The sequence below is a fragment of the Elgaria multicarinata genome, chromosome 2 (assembly GCF_023053635.1).
Source record: "Elgaria multicarinata webbii isolate HBS135686 ecotype San Diego chromosome 2, rElgMul1.1.pri, whole genome shotgun sequence".
Taxonomy (NCBI): Eukaryota; Metazoa; Chordata; class Lepidosauria; order Squamata; family Anguidae; genus Elgaria; species Elgaria multicarinata.
The window spans coordinates 128,832,296-128,853,898 of record NC_086172.1 but is presented as its reverse complement, the minus strand read 5'-3'; the positions used below and the strand labels follow the sequence as shown (position 1 = coordinate 128,853,898).

The window sequence follows — 21,603 nt, the reverse complement described above, 5'->3', positions numbered from 1 at the left end:
TGCATGTAGTGAGGAGGTAGCTGACAGTCTGATACTCTTTCCATTCCTAATGTTTTTAGGGGTGGGTGGAAATCCAGGATATTCACTGGTATTTTCCCCCTTTAAAAATGCAGCCACTTCCCTCCATACTCAATTTTTAATCTGGAACAGTCAACCAATCCACTGGCTCTTGATTCAGATAGAATTTATAACAGAGACCACGCAATCAATTAGCAAGATCCAGACAAAGAAATACCAATCCAACACATACGCCTCCTAAAAACTTTGGTACAGTTCAAAGGGAAGCAGAACATATTTAGACCGTTAAGGATTTTTGCAAAATATATTTACCAACGCTTTGTAACTGGCCACAAATTGATAGGACTGAATAGTGACCGCTTCCACAGGACCAGCAAACACTACACTGCAGCAGCACTACTGTTTACTGCAGATGCTACATTCCTAGCATTTCCACTTCAGCATCAAGGGCTGAAGGAACAGCATATGCAAGAGCTCAGTCACAATGCTGTTTCCAACCTGGAATCCCCTATCTACATCTTAAGGCTTAAGCGACAGAAACACCAGCTGCAGGGAGTGGGGAAACCAAGTCTAAAAACCATTTTATTGGGTATCAGACGCCACTACACTATCTGTCCGTTAAGGAATGGACATTAAAACAAAATAAATTAAAATTGTGAGGCCTATATACTTATTTTTATTTAGAATTAAGACCAGCATATTATACACAGAGTTCACAGCAAGTTTCTTGGCCACTGAGTAAGACTGGCTTCCTTCCAGCTTCACAACTGAAGTTACAGATGTGTGTTATCAATGAACTGAACACTGACTCAGCCATCTACCTTGCTCATAAACCCCAGTCCATCTGTCCACATTCTTAAATTATTTTTAAAAGAGCTATATCAATATTCATGTGTTTGTTCATTTACCACCTTAAGAAATTTTTAAAGAAATCTTCAAAAAAAATCTGTAAGTGCACATCTGAAGCGAACTAAAGAAAGATGTTTCTAGAGCAGCCCCAATATTATATCTGTCTTCACCTTCAATCCTTTATAAATCCAGTGCGGATCTTAAAATCAATCTAAATCCTTGTAACTCTCCTGAGCGCCCAGTACCAAAGCCCTAAATGCTTGATTTGAGGCAGAGACCTGCATTTCAGAAGAGGCAAAGAACTCACATGGAGGTAGCATTTCAACAGGGTGGTATCAATGATCTGCAGCAACTTCTTTTTGGATTTGATGGTGGGAGTTCCCTCCACAAGGGGAGAAGTGCTGGACTGATGGTCTGAGTCGTTCAGCTTCTTCACTAACTGACTTCTTTTCTGAAGAAATTAAAAGCAAGTGTCCAAAAAGAGTGAATCCATGCCACATCTTGTCCATATTACCCCCCAGAAGAAAACATGCACATCTAAAACCTCGCAACTCGTATTGATTCAGGTATGCTTGTTACCCTGGCCTCTCCCATTCTTCTCTTTTCTCTACTGTTCTGCTACCCTTGACTCATCCTTTCCTCTATGTCCATGGTCAAAATGTAAATTGGAAACTCACCGGAGACAGAACTTGTCTTTTGTGCTTGTATTACTCTTGGCAGTGCTACATTAAAAAAAAAACCGCAAGCAAGCAGCTGAGGTAGCAACTGAAACAGTGAAACCACCATAGGGGGATTTCATTTTTTAACCTGGTGGCTACTCGTGTGGATGTCCATGAGATTATAGCTCACCCCACCCCTAGAATTCCCTTCAAAATGTCAGGCAAGGCAATAGCTGGTGAGTTCCAAACATTTTAAAATGAATTCCAGGAGATGCTGGCATGTCAAAACAATCAGCCACTAGCAAGACAAGAGGTGTGAAATGCTTACCTGAGTTAAGTAGTCTATAAGTGCCAGGTGTGCTTTCTCTAGCTCTGCTGGAGAGAGAACTGGCACTGGGTTGGGATATTGGAGCTGCTTCTTGTAATCACTGGGCAACAGTTCAGGATAGAGACCCATCACATGGGTGGGATCTGAGAAAATACACAACTGTAGTGAATGACAATGTTTTTACATTATACTGAAAAATGTATTCCGTTTTCCAACGGAGAGCACTTTACAACTGAAGTTTTTCATGTCCACAGCACTTAGCTCTCATAAATATTTGAAACTTTATGCAAACACCTGTTAAAACCATGTACATTGATGGTGCTATATAAATAAATAATAATAATAATAAAACACAGACAGTACAGAAACTGGCTTGACGAACAAGATACATACAAAAGAAGCAAAAGTCAACCTAATGATGAGAGCACTTCTGCTTTGATAGTCATTCTTCTCCAGTATACATCATATATAACATAAAGGTCTCAAAGACCACCAAGTTTGCCAAAATTATAATGGTTCCAATTACAAAACAGTAAACAGTGTGCTGTGCTTCTTGATTAAAATGGCATTTCGATTGATGCTCATTCAATTTCAGTCTCTTTTAAAAGCTGTCAGGCAAAAATCCCCACATTTCCATAGACAAGTTGGGAGGACTGAGGGACTAGGCAAAAGCCTGGTCATGTGTTCCCTGCATTGCCCTGGGCTTTCGGGGTGTGTGTGTGTGTGTAGTATAAGCCATGGTGGGTGACTCTTTGCCTCAAACAGGGAATGGACTCTTGCCCAATTGTTCTTACGGCCAGTTTTCACATAGTGGAACCCATATTGGAGACTTCCACGGAGAATGGGGGAAATATGCAATGTCTGTATTTATTTATTTATTTCATTTCTATACCGCCCAATAGCCGAAGCTCTCTGGGCGGTTCACAGAACTGATTACCAATCATGCCATATACTGACAGAGGCATGATCATGAATCACAAGATCCACACAAAGCTTCTAGCCCCTATTCTAGCTATGCACAAGTATTTCTAGCAACTGCTCACATAGAAGGATTTGCTGATATCCAACCAAAACCTGTTTTCCTTCATTGTGGCCAATGACCACAGCCCATGGCAATGTGAATCCACCATAAAGAAGGTGGTTTCAAGGTCATCAACATAACCAGTTAGCAGTTCTTGAGATTTCTGCTTTGAAGTTCAGCATGAGATCGTGGAGGTTACAGTGATCTCCCATACCTATCCACCTTCAAATCCAGGCTCACAACTAATTTACCTGTCCCAAGCTTGGCAAAGACTTGCATGGAGTCATCAAAGCGCTTTTGGCAGAAAAGGTTGAAGGCATAGAGATTCTTTATATGATGGATCTGTTGCCGCTTTTCACTGTCAGAGTCATCTTTCATATCCTAATAAGTATAAAAGATAAGCAAAATATTTAAGAAACGTTACTCTTCAAACAACAGAAGCTAGCTTCAGGGTTTCAAAAAGTGCAGAGCTTAAAGATGTAAGCGTCTTGAATGTGAATCATTGTTTTAAGCAAATTTAAGCTTTTCTTTTCAGAGCATAGCCAAAACAGGGGTGAGCAACTTGTAAGCCAAAATATTAGGAGGGCCACAACTCCCATCAGCCCTAGTCACCATAGCCAATAGTGTGGGATGATGGGAATGGTAGGCCAAAACATCTGGAGGCCACCAATTACCCACTTCTGCTCAAAAGAAATTTGTTTAGTAGTCATGGATGGTTACACGGGTTAAAGTTACTGTTCACAGCACAAGGAGGAAATACTGACGTGATTGGTTCTTAGTTACAAGCATCACTATAATGGTGCTTATAGTGTATGTAGTGAATTCTTGCCCAATCCAATGGGTAAGTTCAGACTATCATATCTCAACTTTAAAAACCATGATTTGAAGTTGGCTTAATATCTCAGCTTGTTCCAAAACTGTTAACCATAATTTTCCACTTTAAACAAAATAGCAAATTATAATTAATAGAAGACTTCCAGGTTTGTTCAGTGCCAGCATGAAATAGGTTGCATGTGAATCCAAGAAGCTTGTTCATATCTTGATTAATTAAGTTCATGTACGATTGTCTGAATCCAAAAATATCACTTCAATTTAACCTCAGTTTAAAATGAAATTCACAGCACTCACTGCTATAAATACACCTGCACAAAGTGTGGACTTGTTGCTAACCATCTATTAATATCCATTATTTAGTCTATGCACTCCATTAATGAACAATAAAAGGAATGCTTGTCATATTGGTCTGTGACAATAAAGAAGTTCAGAAGGCTTGCTGCCTTCTTAACAAGCAGCTGACCCAGTAAAGGCATAACCTGAGCTGTCTTTCAACTTCTCTTTCCTGCATCACAAAATAAGTTCTCTGTGTAGCTGCTAAGAATATTTGTGGCAGTATTAAATCTAACCTAGCCACTTCAAAATATTAGGGCTTCAGGGCATTAAACCTGGAAAAAAGGGAACTAGCAGCATCTTGAAAAATAAAAAAAGCTATAATCCATTCTTTGTTGTATCAAATATTTAGACTAATATTGTAGAGATCATAGATTTGCCTTGGGCAAGTCTCACGCTGTCAGTGTAGGTTTCCTTTTTACAAAATGGCTTATAAATTAACAGGATTGTGAAAAAAGTTGACATAAAGATTGTAAATAACTATGCGCACCAAGAGCACAATCATAAAATCAAAATTTTACAAGTTTAGAGAATGAATGCTAAATCTAGGAGCTATTTAACATCTAGGTGCTGAATGAACAGAGTATTTAGGAGACAGCAATTAGATTTAGCTTTTACATAATAGCTTATGGAGCATAGGAAGCTGCTTTATACTGGGTCAGACCATTGGTGCACCTATCCCAGTATTGTTGACACTGATGGTAGCAGCTCTTCAGTGTTTCAGGCAGGATCCTTTCATTGCTCTACCCGGAGAAGCTAGGAATCAAACCTGGGACCTTCGGCATGCAAAACACTCTACCACTGAGCCACGGCCCTTCCCAAGTAATCAATACAGACACAGACTGAAAATGCTTGCACCCTGACACTTACTGCCAATTGCAGAGCCAATTCAAATTGTTTATCTTGGAGAAGCTGCTGGATCTGGATTGCAATGGAAACCGGAATGAGACGCCAAACAAAATGATTGCTGGCCACATACACAATATTTGTACTAAAGAGAGACAGAGAGAAAGAGAGAGAGAGAGAGACTAGTTACCAACATACCATAATAAAATGGAAGGATTACCTCCTGCTCTGAACCAAAAACTTTTTAAAAATGGAGAATCTGGTACAGAAGTGTACACATAGCATTAGAGTTTATAAAGGTAAGATAGGAGAAAAGATGGCATCTACATACCCTCCAGAAGTAATGAAGCGTGGCCTCTGTAGCTCAATACTCTGCACCAGGAGACGGGGCTCAAAAGTACGAATCTCTACATATCTAGGCAGTACTGCCACAATGTACGGAGGCTGGTGCTCTGTTTTGGAAATAGATCAGTCACCAAGAGGATATGCTTCTCAAGCAAGGTTTCCAAATTTGCATTCTTAAACACTGAAGCTTTTGTGAGGATTACATTAACATTTGTCCTACTAGCTTTCTTTATACTTTTCCGTCTTTCAACGGTGCACTTAAAGCACTTTGCAAACGCAATAAATATTATGCCCACTTGAATTACAGAGAAACCGAGCGAAGCTGAAACGAAGGCAGACCTAGAAATCAAACAATATACTAAGTAGAGGTGAAAAGCAGTCCCTTTCTCATGCTGTCAATTGCACAGAAGGGCGTAAACCATCTAAAACCAATTTAATTTGCTTGACTCAGATGAGATTGCTAAGGAAGAGGACAGTTGTCATTAGCTTAAATCAGGGTGGGTTCGGGGTGGGGTGGAGGACAAAAATGGTCCCTGGACCCTCCAAAGTCACCCACTCTTGGCTGAAATGAAGACAAATAACTACTAGTTCTCACCCATGGCTATTGGGATATCAGTCCAGTTCAAGGCACATTTCTGTGTACAGGTCCCTTCTTCATTTAACACAACAGTTAGATCATCTTGGCCTACAGCAACTTTGTCATCTGCTAAAGGGGCTACCAGTGGCTCCAGCTGCTTTCCTGTAGGGAACAGTTCTTTGATAGACCCTTTCCCATCCACCTGCAAATTGAACAAACACATCCGGTCATTCCATACAAAAGCCACATTACACTGATTCTCAACATTGGGGTGGAGTGGGGTGGGGAATAGTCCCTTCTCCTACCATCCCAACTCCCAAATCCTCAGAAAAATCAAAATTCCTTTTCTCAGCTCAGTCAAAAACCTCTTTCTTACCCTTATTAGATAATAGTCCCTCTTGAAACCCACACAGATTGAATCTTTACACCATGCCATTGACTTTGGTACATCTGGCACACTGTATTCTCCCTGGAGATCAAGAAAAGAAAAGGTCTGGTTGACTACAAAGAAGTCATTGGGGATTTTGAAATTGTACATCTTGTATACATAGGTATGAAGCAGCATCCCTTGCCAGTACTGCCATCTCAATGATCTGCCCAAAACATAAATTAAACAGAGTGGCATTTTGGCATCTGCCCTCTAAACAAAATAAAACACAATTCTTTTTATTCCAATGCCTTCTCATTTGAGATCAATTACAACATATTTGCTCAGTTTGGACAACAAGTTAGTCAATGGTGGTTTTAGAACTCCGTGGTGGAGTTTTTGCACCACTGTAGAAAAACATGTTGTCTGGTGGGGAAAACTCCATGCAACGATAGAGGGTTTTTTTGGAAAACACTCCATGCAGAATATCCACGCTGTGCAGAGGAGAGTTCCTGCACAACCATTGTGTGGCATGTTGTATGGCAGGCTCCATGGAGTTCTCCGTAGCGTTGAGTTGACTTTTCCCACTGGGTACAGAGTTCCCTGGCAATAGTGGCGAAAGAAGCGAGTGCCACTCTAGGAGAGCCACCAGGATTATTTTTTTTGCAGCAATGACTGATGGGATACCATTGGGAGGACCAGTGAAGGAGAGAGGGCGGAGGAACTGTCAATCAAATGTCACAATGGATTTTACTCAATTCCACAGTAGCCCACATTCACACAACAGTGGAGTCAGAACATGTGTGGGGAGTACCCCCTAAAAACTCAAACGTTGAGTGGAGTTTTCACACTGAATTGACATTCACTTGAAGAATTATATATGGAAAATACTATATGGAATGGAAATCCTTATGAACTTTGCAGGAAAGATCCATGAGCAAAAGACTAGATAGCTGCCATCTTTTCAATGAAGAAAAATACAGTACATCTGAATTAGCCTAAGCGAGGAGGCCTTTTATACAGAAGAGAGTGACACCTTGCATTCTCATGCCAAAAAACTAGGTCTGACTTGGAAAACTAGGATTCAGTAGGCAATATCCAATGGCGTCATTCCGCAAACTCAAAAAGCAACAGTGGAGCTCTGCATAATCTTTCAGTTGCCCAAATGTTGCGCATTATGTTTGTGCAAGCAGTTGCACATGTGCTCATATAACTACACTTGCACAAACATAACGTTACTTGGATTCTCCTTTATGCATAGTTTGGAACCTAGCTTCCGCTGGCGCAGCATTATCCACATTAGTAGAATGACATAATTGGATATTGACCAACATCATGTACAGTGAACATCATGTTCAGTGAACATCCCCTTGAAGATATCCCTTTCTACATGTGTGCAATATGTACTTGAGCAACAGTGTTAAATCTACTCCTAATCTTCAAGATAATTTTTACATGACATACTACTTAAAGATTAGAAAATGATAAAATAAACTTTGCAGATTTGGAGTTAGGATCATAACAAGTAACAACCCAATGGAAAAGCTATGTGTTGCATTAACCATACTTCTTTTACAAAGAGCTAACAAGTTCAGCAATTCAGATACACAGACTTACTAAAAGTCTAATTCCTTATCTACAGTTTAACTTAAATTACTTCACCTGTATTTGTTCTTCCCTGCCAATGCATGCTGCACTGTTACCAAGAGCAATTCCAAAAGTGAAGCTAAGAGTTAAACTGGCCTTAAAAACTAACTAATTGTTGTTGTTGTTGCTGTTGCTGCTGCTTATATTAGAGTGGGTTCTGGGTTTTTTGTATTAGCTTTATGAAGACTCAATGAAATTACTAAAACCAAAGTAACTAAAGAACAAAGAACACTTCCTTAATTTGCAAGGAATTATAGTACTAATGCACCTGCAATTCATGGAACTCTCTGTCCTTCCAGTAATACAGCTGTAGCTTCTTTCTCACTGCCACACACATCCTCAGGACTTCTTCCCCTTTATCAGAATGCTGTAAAAATAAATAGTTATGTACTAATGCTTGTAGGCACATCATTACGCACATAATGTGCACTCCGTGTCACAATACTGCAAACATCTGCACCCAGGAAACTCAAATTCTGATATAGGAAACTGCATATTAGATCACTTGGGTCAATTTATTCTTCATCTAACATTCACTTTGTTTAGAAAATGTGGAGTATTTTTGGAAAGGATTTGAGGAATAGCAAGATATGGCAAAAGTATCCATTCTTGTTTCAGTTTCCACTTATATAAATCCCTACCTCTTAGCAAACACCAACTGCAACAGTAAGCAACATCACAGATTACAAATCCTCAAAGTTCAAGGAAATCGTCTTTTAAAAGCCCCAAACCAATCAGAGTGTTTTCCTGGCCTCAGCTGGTAGCCAACTGGCACCCCATACATAAACAAGAGGAAAACCACACAATAGCATCCATCCTTATAAAGGAGGAATGAGGAACAAGTGGCCCTCCAGATATTATTGGACTGCAACTCCCATAATCCCTAGCCAGCATAACCAATGGTGAGAAATGGTGGAAATTGCATCCCAACAACAACTGGAGGGCCACATGTTCCACATCCCTGCTATAAAGGAACTTGCTATCCCTGTCTCCTCTATTAAGATGGGCCACAGGGAATGGGAAACTTGGCCATTTTTAGGCTGCTTCTAGCTCCTTCTCTTGGGACAGCAAACCCTTCCATCACACAAGCCTGTTCAAGCCAGAATATAAAAATGAGCTAACCAGGAGTAGTGATTAGGCTCTGCAGTTATTCTTTTTCCTTCCCCCTCAAACAAGACCACCACCTCCATACAAATGTAGAAATCACCATTAAGGCCAGCTTGAATTTTATAGAAAAGGAAAGCAAAAAAATTGTTTTAAAGTATATTCCCTGAAGTGTGATTTTTCAGAAGTAATGAACATCCACCTCTTCCCATGAAACCAGCATTCATCTAGTTAAAAAAAAAAGCCTTTAATTTTAATTTCACGTACGAAGTTCTCACACAACTGTAAAAGCCAATCTACTTTCCAAGACTAGAGAAGACATGTGTGTGTCTTCTTCATTATACCCACCTGCAGGTCACACGTGAAGAGAGTTGCACCCTTTGCCTTGGAAACCGTTGTGATCTGTTGAAATGTCAGCAGGTCATGAACATGGATGCTGTTTTCTGTTTGGGGCAAGATACACAAATTACTGTTCGAGCTGCATCAAAGTTCAGCTGAAATTCCCCCAGCTTTTTCATAACAATTTCAAACCTGAGGGCAGGCAAAAGTAGGATATGTTTCAGAAGGGTTAAAATCAGGGGCTTCAACAACATTTTACCAACATCTCTCACTGTCTTGCCGGTTCTGAGGTAACACTGGATTGCTGAATACGATACTTGCCAATAGAAGGATGGACAATGTGAAATAATTGTGGACTGCAGCCTAAACAATGCAATTGGCAGGAAGCAAGACTTGGGGCACAGTCCTATACATGTTTAGACAGGAAAAAAGTCCTACAACTCCCAGCATGCCCCAGTCAATCATGCTGGCTGGGACTTCCTCAGAGTTGTAGGACTTTTTTCTGTCTAAACATGCATAGGATTGCACCCTTAATTTGTTTTTAAAATATAGTGTGTCGTAAATAGACTTAAAGTAAAACTATGCAATCTTCTATATGTCAGGCTATAGAGAAAAGCATTCTACACATGTGGGAGAAACGATCCAGAGATTATAAAGGAAAGCGCTGGAACAGAACTAAAGCAGACCAAAGAAAATAAGGCTCACCCAACTAACAGCACCATCCTCCTATGCACTTCTACTAAGAAGTAAGTACTACTGAGTTCAAAGTTCACTCTCAGGCAAGTGTGCAAAGGATTGCATCCGTAATCGTCCCTTGCCTCAAAACAGAATTAACTTGAATAGTTATTTCACTTACCTAACAAACTGACCAAAATTTTGAATTGGGGTACAACATGGATCTATAAAAAGAAAAAGAAAATTGTAAATAAGTCGCAGTTGAAACTTCACTAGAAATGAAGTTTGTTTACCAAAAAAGGCTCTCAAAATAGGGCCAATTTATATGCAGACTACCTATCTCCAGCAAAGTGATCTTGTACTGATAATCATGGAACGTCTGATGAAATCAGCAGCTTTGGTTTCTGTAGCTTAGCCAGGCAATAAAGCCTATTTCAACCTGAACCCTCCCCAAACAATTTCTTTCCCCTTGAACATTATGCATTTTATCTTATCTTTTAACAGGCATTAGCATCTATACCAATGTATAGAAATGATTTAATCCTTAGTTACAAGCACTATAAATAACTTGCTAGGCATGCTCAGAAGATACAAAATCTGTGTTATAGAAATTTCCTGAACCTAAGAGAGGAGTGAGGGTGGCAATAATTTCCCTTCTACTCCATTAATAGCACTACTGTTTAAACTGTTTTAATCTGATGCTCCAAAATTTTTGTCCGATACTTTCTTAGAACAATTTAAACATAAAATTTGCTCTCTCTGCTGCTTTATCTTATTTCATTTGTTTTTAATCTGCTGTCTGTTTTTATTATTTTGGTAATAATAGCTCTGTTTTTATGAAATTGCAAGCCACATTGAGAGTCATGTTTGGAAGCATAGACATTGTAAATAATAAATAAATGCCAGCTCCCAGCTCCTAATTAATCCCCCCACACTTGCTATTTTCAGAAATGTTCTTTCTCTCTTGCTCACTCTGAAGAAGAGGCAACAGAAAAGGTATCCCAAGATTACCATCAACTAGTTGTGATGAGAGTATTCCCACTGTAGTCTGCAAGTGTTGGAGTGCAGAGGGGAGTAAAAACAGAGGATGAAAACACAGGGCTGGTTTGGAGATAGTTTAGCTTTATGAGAACAAATCTAACACTCCCGTCTGCACCCCCTTCCTCTGATGCAGCCATGAGAAAGAGGTTGGAACCTTCGCCTTCCATGTTTGATTAACTGCAGCTTCCCATGTCATCCAAACCCTGCCAAACTGGTTAAGCTTAACTATAGATAGTAGAAACAAGCCAACATCAAACCATAGTTTATGAAGTTGGCTTGTTTTCACTAACGATGGTTAAGATTTATGAAGTTTAGGGTTCAGACAACACAACAGACTGGAATTAATCTAAAATGGAAGTGGAAACTTCCAATTTTCTCCCCATGGCTGTGTCACAGTCATTGAGACATTATGATCCAGCACTCATTCTTTAGATTCTAGCCTGCAACATAGGAGGGAGATCTGAAAGGAACCAAGCAAATGCAAATAAGAATGGAGGCCAATGAAAAATAGAGCATAATATCAGTGCTATTCAATATTCAACAGGCAGGAAAAAGCGGGGACTAAGATAAGTTTTTATGAGAACAGTTATTCACAGTAGGATGTCCCTCCCACCCACAAAAAATATTCTAACTTCATGTGTTCTAAATTAGCTGTTAACTAATTAACAGACTCTGCAAAACATCAGAAGGGCTACAAACATGGACTGGCATCTTTACTATTAGCCAGCCCCTGAGCCCATCTGCAGCTCCTTCTTCCCTCTCTCTTTAGAGAGAACCTAGATTATGTCATCAACTAACAGGGACCAGAAGACTTTGCCATACCTCAACATATCGCTATTATCATTGTAGTTTTGCATGTATTTTATTAAATTGATTTGGGAGCCAATTTGAAAAGCAGGACATAAATATAATAAATACTACTTGGAAAGAGATAACCATTTAAAACAGAAGACTGCACCAATCACCATGCTGTATTGCAGCTATTATGTCAATAAAGACTAGACACGCACTGCAAGTTTCCCAACTGCCTCTGATTTTAGGGCAGCAAATGCAAACACACTTACTAGGGAGTAAACCCAGGTAAATTGCAATTGCTGCAATAAACACCAATATTAGAATTGGTGTTTATTCTAGGAGCCAAGCTCAGCTGTACAAGAACTTCCAAACTCACTCAACCCCATTCAGTGTCTGGACGTAGTGGTGAGCTGAATGGGGGCCAATAAGCTGAGGCTAAATCCTGACAAGATATGGATATGTTGTTCTTTTGTCAAGGAAATATCAAAATTCTGTTCTGGATGGGGTTGCACTCCCTTTGAAGGAGCAGGTGTGTAGCTTCGGATTCTCCTAGATCCATCACTGACTATGGATGCTCAAGTGGCCTCAACCGTGAGGAGTCCATATTTCTAATATCACTCGATACACCAGCTACATCCATTCCTGGACAGGAATGGCCTGGCCACAGTGATCCATTCACTGGTAACCTCAAGATTAAACGATTACATAGGGCTGCCTGTGAGTTTGGCTTGGAAGCTGCACAATGCCACGGCAAGGATGCTGAGTGGAACAGCCTATGTGGAGTATATTATACCAGTTTTGAAGGGAGTTGCACTGGCTGCCAATAAGCTACTGAGACACATTTAAGGTGCTTGTGTTGACATATCAAGCCCTTCATGGCTTAGAACTTGGATACCTGAAAGAGCATCATCTCCCGTATCTACCTGCCTGGATATTAAGATCAAGTGGGGTTGCCTTCTTGACGGTGCTGCATTTGTTTGATACATAGCAACCTCAGAGGGTGATCTTGATACAGGCACTCCAACTGTGGAGCTCCCTCCCCTTATTTGTCCACCCAGATTTTTCACTGAATTTGTTTTGCCGCACCTTGTTACCTGTTATTTATCGGTGTTACTGTTTTCCCCTGTTTGATTGTTTTCTGGTCAATCATATATGATTTTATTGTGTTTAGTTTATCCCACACTGAAATTACAATGAAAAGAGGGCAATAAATGTCATAAATTAATTATTTTTTTAAAAAAGGAAGTAATTTTCAGATTCGGACCCAAAACTATCCCTCCTACCTGCTGAATCTTCTTGGAGAAGTTCTTGTGTGATTTCTCTAGTGTCACTTCAAACCTGTTGCAACCTACCAAACATTAAAGGGATTCCTTTACATCACAGATACATTTCAAGCTACCTACTTCACCAATGTATTTCACTCAGCTAAGGAAAAATATCCTGCAAAATACTGTTATCATTCTAGAGGAGCTGCAAATCTCACAGGTCCACCAGCAGATTGCAAGAAACTGAACAATTGCTCATTGCAACATAACCAGTTCCCCCACCAGTAAACCTTATGACCTCATGGTCTAAAGGGACTTAACAAAAGACTTTGGAAATCTAGAAAAAGACAAGTCCCCAGCACCCTTTATCTATATCAAAGGCTAGCAAATAAAAACTCTAGGAAGCACTGAAGGAGGGACAAAGAATAAAAACACTTCGCCACAAGGGTTTAAAGGAGGTTTATGGATACAAACTTACAGCCACTTTCTGATGTCGTAACCTCTCCTGATGTTGATGCAAAAAGGGGGAGAAATTTACCAAGTGAGACAAAAGCAACTCAAAACTAGCATGATTTGACTGGCTAAGGTGATTGAGAATAAATTCAGCTCAGTTTCCCCAAAAGGAGCTAGGCTTCCTGCAAGCTAAAGCAATGAATCACAAAACCAACAATGGGTTTCTCTGAGGTGGTATACAGACATGGCTCAAAGAGGAAGCAAGCGCCACCCTTCCATTCCTTGCATTGATTTCCGCAATTCATTAATAGCATCATTAATCAAAGCCTAGCCATATATAACTGAATCTGCTCATAATCATTTTGTTACCCTCATCTCTCTCATTTGTTTGCCACCTTTGCTACTAGGAGGCTACTAGGAGGCCTACTAGGAGGCCTACTAGGTGGCTACTAGGAGGAGGGCTTTCTCCGCTGTGGCACCCGGGTTGTGGAACGAGCTCCCCAGAGAGGTCCGCCTGGCGCCTACACTGTACTGCTTTCGTCGCCAGCTGAAGACCTTTTTATTCACTCAGTATTTTAACACTTAATTTTAACTTACATTTAAATTTTACTGTTTTAACTCTGTATTTTAATCTGATATCAATTTTGCTGCGTGGTTTTATCCTGGTTGCGCTTTTTATACTGTATTTCGTAATTGTGCTTTTAACCTGTTGGTTGTTTTATTGTGGTTTTAATTTTTGTGAACCGCCCAGAGAGCTTCGGCTATTGGGCGGTATAAAAATGTAATAAATAAAATAAAAAAATGTAATAAATAATAAATTTGCCTTTTCCGTGCATCTCCCCATTGTTTCTCAACATTTAGGGCAGGGGTGGGCAACCTGTGGCCCTCCAGACTACAATTCCCATGATCCCTGACCAACAGCCATGCTGGCTGGGGCTCATGTGAGTTGAAATCCAATAATATCTGGAGGGACACAGTTCCCCACCTCTGTTTTAGGGTGCAATCCTATGATCCCTGACCATTGGCCACAGCTGGCTGGGGAATGCTGGGGCTTTATTTTGTCTAGGATTGCACCCTTAGACACTGTAAACTTAGGCTATTTGTGCAGAGATTTGTGCAAGCAACCCATATTGTAATTTTTTTCAATATAAAGTAAACTGTTCTTTGGTTTTAAATCTGTTATTGTATTTGAAATCTCTGTATTGCTGATAGGTTTTATTTGGCTTTTAGTTTTATACTGCAGTTTTAAGCTTTTATACTGTATTTATTTATTTATTTATTTATTTAAAACATTTATATCCCGCCCTATAGCATTAAGATCTCAGAGTGGCGTACTGATAAAAACATACAGTATAGAACAATAAATATTTTAAAAACAATAAATATTTGATGCTGTATTTTGGGGGGTTAATTGTTGTAAACCGCCCAGAGAGCTCTGGCTATTGGGCGGTATAGAAATGTAATGAACTAAATAAATAAACCTGCAATTTTATTATGTGAGGATACTCTCACAAAACTACATTATCATTTGAAAATTAAGAGGAAAAGACACCTTGAAGAGATTCTTTCACTCAAAACTAGCTGTATGAAATGGCTTTCAGTGTATCTTAACTTAGGGCAACATAAAGACAACATCTGAGAAAAAACGCTGCCAGTGTAGCTGAAGTAAAGAAAAGCACCTTTTTAACCTTTCTGTTAATCTATAGCACACCAAATTGTGTTTTATAGGTTGGTTTCTGCACACAGGCATAGGCCTGTATCTGAGTCTGATGTTTCTTTACATTTATACCCGATCGTAAAATACAGTAAAGCTCCATTACCCAACCAGAATGGAAAAGAGATTCAAAGAACAGAAGGAGTACACAATTGGCTTAGGATGTTTCTCTTAAGACCTTTCTCTTCTCCCAGGCATTTAACGGCATTTAACAACATATGCTAAGTTCGTTTGTTTTTTTAATGGACCCCAGAACTGTTGTTGTTTAAAATGGATACTGTTTTATACTGTTGTTTTTATATAGTTTTATGGTATAAAATTTTGTATACTTTTTTTTTAATGTCCAGGTTTTAAATTTTGTAAACCGCCCAGACAGCTTCGGCTATGGGGCAGTATATAAATTTAATAAATAAAATAAAATAAATAAAGCACAAACCATTTGTGGAGGATACGAAATTGAAATGAAGAGCAACCCTGTGCTTCTTGATTAAATTGTTCTGTAACTGACAAATTTATTCATTCAGTGATGTTTGCTCTTTGTGATCCCCATGGCCAAACCAGATGTGATGATAATTGTCCAACTGATAGTTGCATGATTGCTTTTTGTTCAGTAAACAGCAGCTGGAGAGGGACAATTGAGAGCAGAACCCCGGTGGGCCAGGAGGAGGGATTTATCTCTCTGGCCTAATCTACACCAAGCAGGATATTGCACTATGAAAGCGGTATGAAAGAGGTAAATAAAAGGCAGGAGCCACAGTACTGCTTTATAGCGGTATTGAAGTGCACTGACAACTGTTGGGGCCCATTGACACATACCATATACTGCTTTCATAGTGCTATATCCTGCTTGGTGTGGCTCCTGCCTCTTAGGCCTTAGCTAGACCTACCTGTTAGCACATGATGGAGGAGGGAAGATCACGTGATGTGTTTATCACGAGATCCTTCCCCTGTTTACACGCGACGCATGACAACCTCAGAAGGAGAGGCATTGCACACACCATTTTTTTTGTTAAAGGGCCAGCAGCGCACAAACACTCGTGCGCAAAAGGTAATTTTTTTAATTTAAATTATTTTCCCCGCTCCCCGCACCCTACCCCTGATGGGCACAGTGATTCTGAGGAGCGCTGCACCCCGTGCACGGCTCCCGTGCAAGGAATTGAGAGGAGCTGGGTCAACTCGCGGCGCCTGGTCACACGTTCCGCGGTCTCGGGTTCAGCCCAAGAACGCGGAAAAACCAGGACTAAAGGGGAGAGCGAGATCCCAGGGCAAGGGAGGGATCATCCCTCCCTGATCCCGGGATCCCCTGTGCATCATGTGGACGCATAGGGACGATCCCAGGGATCACCCCAGGATTTCGCCCCGTCTAGCTATGGCCTTATATACCACTTTCATACCACTTTCATAGTGCAATATCCTGCTTGATGTAGATTAGGCCTTTGTCTCCCTCAACCCTGGTCCCAATCCAGATCCTCATCCTACAGCTCCAATTCACAATATATAAAAAAATGATCACACAACTATCAGTGCGGGATCATCTTCACATCTAGTTTAACCCTCACTACTATTAGACTGCACAAATCTGAGCCAGTCCACAGTGGTTATTGCTTTCGAGCAACTTCTGATCTACTTTAGTTGGCACACTTGAGCCATTAGAGTTTGGGTTTTAGGGATTTTGGACTGTTTAAGTTTCATGAGAGGAAGAAATGCTACAGTGACCAACATTTAGGGCACAATCTTATCCAGGCTTAGACAAAAAAAATCCTATGAACTCCCACTATTCCCAACCAGTATGGCTGACTAGGGAAAGCTGAGAGTTGTAGGACATTTTCTGTCTAAATATCTATAGGAGTCTGCCTTTAGAGACAGTTAATATAGTCCTTCAGTATTTAAGCTTTACACATAGCATGGAACTTGAGCAAGTCCCAGGCTCCCACACACACTCCTCCACCACCACATATGAACATTTACATGCAGAAAACTGTGCAAAGCAGTCTTAAAATATAGTTAAGCAAATACACTCTGCGGTGCTCAAGATGTCAAGTCAATGAAGAGCTGCAGCATAAGAATGTAATATACAAAAGCTTGGCTAAGTCTTTACAAACCCACCAGTTTCCTTTTGAATTCTGTATAGAAGAAGATGTCCTTGTTTAGTCCCGACGAGGAGCCATTCCTCTGTAAAAAGAGCAAACACTTCTATTAGACCCAACAATATCCTATTTCTTCTATAGAAGCATAATTTCTCTAAGCCTTATTACATCTCACAGTGGAAAGTTCTAAATAATGAAGACCACATGGGCCCCCTACACAACCCTGAAGCAAGTGCAATTTGTCAATACTTTTACTCCTTTCTTAACCATATTTACTCAGAAGTAAGTTCCATGGGTTTCAATGGTATTGGTTTCCAAATATAAATGATATGGGGTAAAACATTTTCCAGTGCTATAATTTTCTAAGAAAATGTATTAATTATTAATTTTGTACACTGGAAGCTTGTCCAAATAGGAAAACGCACAACATCCTACATGACAGCATACACACACACACACACACACACACACTGAGAAGTTGTCATTTACCACAGCTTCCAAATGAATAAGTACAGAGCAAAATAGGCATGCAATTGCCACATGAAAACACACAATTTTCACACTTTTTGATTCCTGTACCACAGTGCTTCCCATGTAGGAATGTTGTAACATTTGATGCTGCTCTACTTCTCATCTTCCTTTCTCCCAACCCCAATGCAACAAACTTTATCTTTGCTCAATCACACCTATAAGTATAAAAGCTTTTATTTTCTATAAAAGCTTACTTTTTTAAATCCAAAACAAATAAATCCACTGCAATCAATTGAACCAATGCGAAATGAAAATACTTTGGGACCAAACTACTTGAAGGACCTCCTTCACCTATATAAGCCTCCCTGCACTTTAAGAACAGCAATAGAAGCCATTCTTACTTTCCCACCTTTGAGAGCAGTCAGGTGGGCAAGCACACAAGAGCGGGTCTTTTCCACAGTGGCCCTGCACCTCTGGAATGGTCCCGCACCTCTGACACATGATCCATTCATCAGACCCATCCCATTTTACCACGTGGCGGACTGTAAACATGCAAAGTACAAAATGCGAAGTAACCTTTAAGGGGTCCAGTCAAGATTTCTCTATTTAAACTATTTAAGTGAATTTCCCTATTGGCATCTGGTGAAGTACATGAAAGCTTATGCCAGAATAAATATATTTATCTTTAACTCTGCTACTTTTGCTGTCTCAGACTATCAGGGCTACCCCTCTAAAAACTATTTAAACTTGTCACACCATCATCCAGAAGGAACAACAGGGGAGGTTTCTCTCGCTCTCTCTCCCTCTTGGTGGAAGAGGGACACAAAAACTGAGATACTAACCCACTTTGGCGGCTGCGAGTACACAACCAGGAGAGGGCACAAAGTAGACTTTCCCCAACCTGGCGCCCTCCCGATATCTTGGACTACAACTCCCAGCATTCCTGACCAGTGGCCATACTGATGGGAGTGGATGTCCAAAACATAGGGGGGCGCCAGGTTGGGCAAGGCTGGTGGGTACCAAAAGGGGCAATCTTGTATATGTGGCGTGAAGCTCATGAGGTGCGAGCGCGGGGCAGGGGGAGCAGGGCGCCCAGTCGCAACCTGGGGCGGCTGGAGAAGGGCGAAAGCGAGAAGCGCCCAACGCGATGAGCTCATTTCACTCACCCCATGCAGCCAGACAGTCGATCTGCAGCGGCAGTTTCTCCAGGATCGGCACCGGCTCAAAGGCGTCGTGCATGGTGGCGGCGCAGGGCCTGCTCACTCCCGCCCGAAAAGGACGTGACTGCCGCGGCCCACCGCGAAGGGACCCGGCTGCGACACCCCGCAAGAGTTAGCCCAGGAGCACCAGCGGCGGCCGCGGGAGCCTCCTTCGAGCCAGGCAGGCCGGCCGCGACGTTTCCGGCTCCCTCTTCACTTCCGCGGCCAGGCTCCACCTCCGGGAAGCCTCCTGGAGCCGGCCTTCCTCACCCAGCACTCTCCCCTCAGCAGCGTCCCCTGGCAGGGACGGTTTCGTTGGAGCTCACGGGGGCGGCTGCTCCCTGTCGATGGCAAAAGCCTGCTCCAGGCAGACCAGCCTTAGACCCTGCGTTATACAGCCACTTTTAATTATCTGATAAGGCTCGTATTTTCAAAGACATCTCATGCGTTTTGAAGCCTGGCCTTTAAAACAAGGGGGAGCCAAACTGGGCAATCCTTTAGCAGGGACATCTGGCAGCTCCAGTACGCGAAACGAACAGGATAGCGGTCATTTCAAATCTGTCTGACCTAGTTGTGAAACAGGCTTTATTCCTAGGAGGCATTGTTCGTATTCTTGGCTAGCTGGATGCTTTTAGGATGTTTTAACAATGTATAGTATGTTTTTAATCAGTATTTTATGTATTTTATACTTTCTGTTGTTCCCCGCCTCGTTCAAAATGGAGAGGCGGGTAAGAAATAAATTTATTATTATTGTGATTACTTACTGGAGAGAGTAACTCCGCACATGTTCAGAGGTTATTTCATATTTCCGGGACTGAGTCATGGCATTTATCTGTTTATAATGTGTGAATGTTCAAAGTAACCTCCAACCCATATAACAGACATAAGTACATTAATGGTGCTATATAAATAAATAATAATAATAAGTAACTTCTTGAATAGGAGGATGAATAATACACCTAAATGCTTTTTGTAATAAACGTAATGCCCAATAAGGCAGCAGGTTAAACTGACAAATAATGGCTCTCCAAGCTTTCATGTCAGTTGCCTTTCCCAGCCCTGCTACCTAGGATTTTTCAACTGAAAGTGCCAACACTTGAACATGGGACCCACCACAAAGCATATACTCAGCTATGGAACTATGCCCCTCCCAGTACTATGGTGTCTAGGTAATCCGTACACCAACCTGAGTCAGTGTTTAGAGATGTACACATATATTTGGACCAATAATTATTTTTCCTTCGTGTCTCTCTCCTCATAGAAGATGGATTTAGAGACATCCTCTTCAACAGAAACTTTGCTTTCATCGAACTCTTCATGAAAATAACATTGGCTACAAGTTTTGCTTACTTGCAAAGGAATGTCCACAATTTCAGCTGTAATTGTTAGAATTTTTTATTTGTATTAATTGCTTGAAGTTCCTAAATGATCTGGAATTAAGAGCGTACAGTGAGGTGGCCAGGTTTCCTGATGACACCAAATTGGGTGGTTTAAACAAAAACAAAAAAGAATTGCAGAGCTCTAAAAGGATCTCTCCAGAGTGGGAAAATGGGCATTAAAACGCAATTCAATGTAAGTAAGGCCTTAGCTGGACCTAAGGTTTATCCCAGGATCATCCCGGGGTCATCCCTGTTCATGTAAGTGACACACAGGGGATCCCGGGAGCAGGCAGGGATGACCCCGGGACGATCCTGGGATAAACCTTAGGTCTAGCTAAGGCCTAAGTTTAAAGTGATGCACGTGTGGGGACAAAATCCCAACTTCACATATACAGTGACTTCACATATAAAGAGATCTTGGGGTTCTGGTGGACAGCTCAATGAAAATATCAACCTACTGTGTGACTGCTGTGAAAAAGACAAATTCCATGTTAGGCATAATTAGGAAGGAATTGAAAATAAAACTGCCAAGATCATACTGCCCTTATATAAATCTATGGTGCAACCACATTTGGAACACTGTGTATAGTCCTGGTCACCGCACCTAAAAAAAAAAAGGACATTGCAGAGTTGGGAAAAGTGCAGAAAAGAGCAACTAACGCCGTAATCCTTTGCATGTTTTTGACAGAAAAAGTTGTACAACTCCCAGCATTCTGAAAGTTGTAGGACTTTTTTCTGTCTACAGAAAAGGATTGTGCCTTAAAATGATCAAGGGGCTAAGCAACTCCCCTATGAGGAAAGGTTACAACATCTGACTGTTTAGGTTAGAAAAATGGTGAATAAGGAGAAACATGATAGAGGTGAACAAAATTATGCATGGTGTGGAGAAAGTGGAAAGGAAGACATTTTTCTCCCTTTCTCATAATACTAGAGTCCTGGATGAGCCCATAAAACTCATAGTACATAATTAAACTATGGAATTCAATACAAGATATAGTATGGCCATGTTGGATAGATTTAAAAGGAGTTGGACAAATTCATGGAGGATAAGGCTATAAGTGGCTGCTACTAGTCCTGATGGCTATCAGCTACCTCCAGTATCAGAGTATTGCTGAAGTTTAACTGATTATTGGAAAACATCTCAAGAGAAGTTTTACCCTTAAAAGCAGCCTATTAAATATTTTAAATGAAATAATAAATACAGTGGTTCTATTCAGACATCATAATAAACTGTGTGATGGAAACAAGACTATTTAT

General features: G+C 40.7%; 1 protein-coding gene across 1 annotated transcript in view; it reads right to left on the bottom strand.

The window, feature by feature from the left end:
- VPS39 (VPS39 subunit of HOPS complex) overlaps positions 1-19,060 on the bottom strand; it is a 32,305-nt gene extending 13,245 nt beyond the window's left edge. The window contains exons 1-13 of the mRNA XM_063117671.1: positions 18,935-19,060; positions 17,317-17,382; positions 13,062-13,126; positions 10,124-10,166; positions 9,277-9,371; positions 8,093-8,191; positions 6,187-6,279; positions 5,829-6,012; positions 5,220-5,340; positions 4,913-5,033; positions 3,127-3,256; positions 1,855-1,997; positions 1,175-1,318 (exon numbers count right to left, since the gene is read on the bottom strand). Of these exons, the coding sequence (XP_062973741.1) occupies positions 1,175-1,318; positions 1,855-1,997; positions 3,127-3,256; positions 4,913-5,033; positions 5,220-5,340; positions 5,829-6,012; positions 6,187-6,279; positions 8,093-8,191; positions 9,277-9,371; positions 10,124-10,166; positions 13,062-13,126; positions 17,317-17,382; positions 18,935-19,007 (1,377 nt within the window). The 5' untranslated portion in view covers positions 19,008-19,060. The remainder of the gene's footprint in view (positions 1-1,174; positions 1,319-1,854; positions 1,998-3,126; positions 3,257-4,912; positions 5,034-5,219; positions 5,341-5,828; positions 6,013-6,186; positions 6,280-8,092; positions 8,192-9,276; positions 9,372-10,123; positions 10,167-13,061; positions 13,127-17,316; positions 17,383-18,934) is intronic.
- Between the last annotated feature and the right edge of the window lie 2,543 nt (positions 19,061-21,603).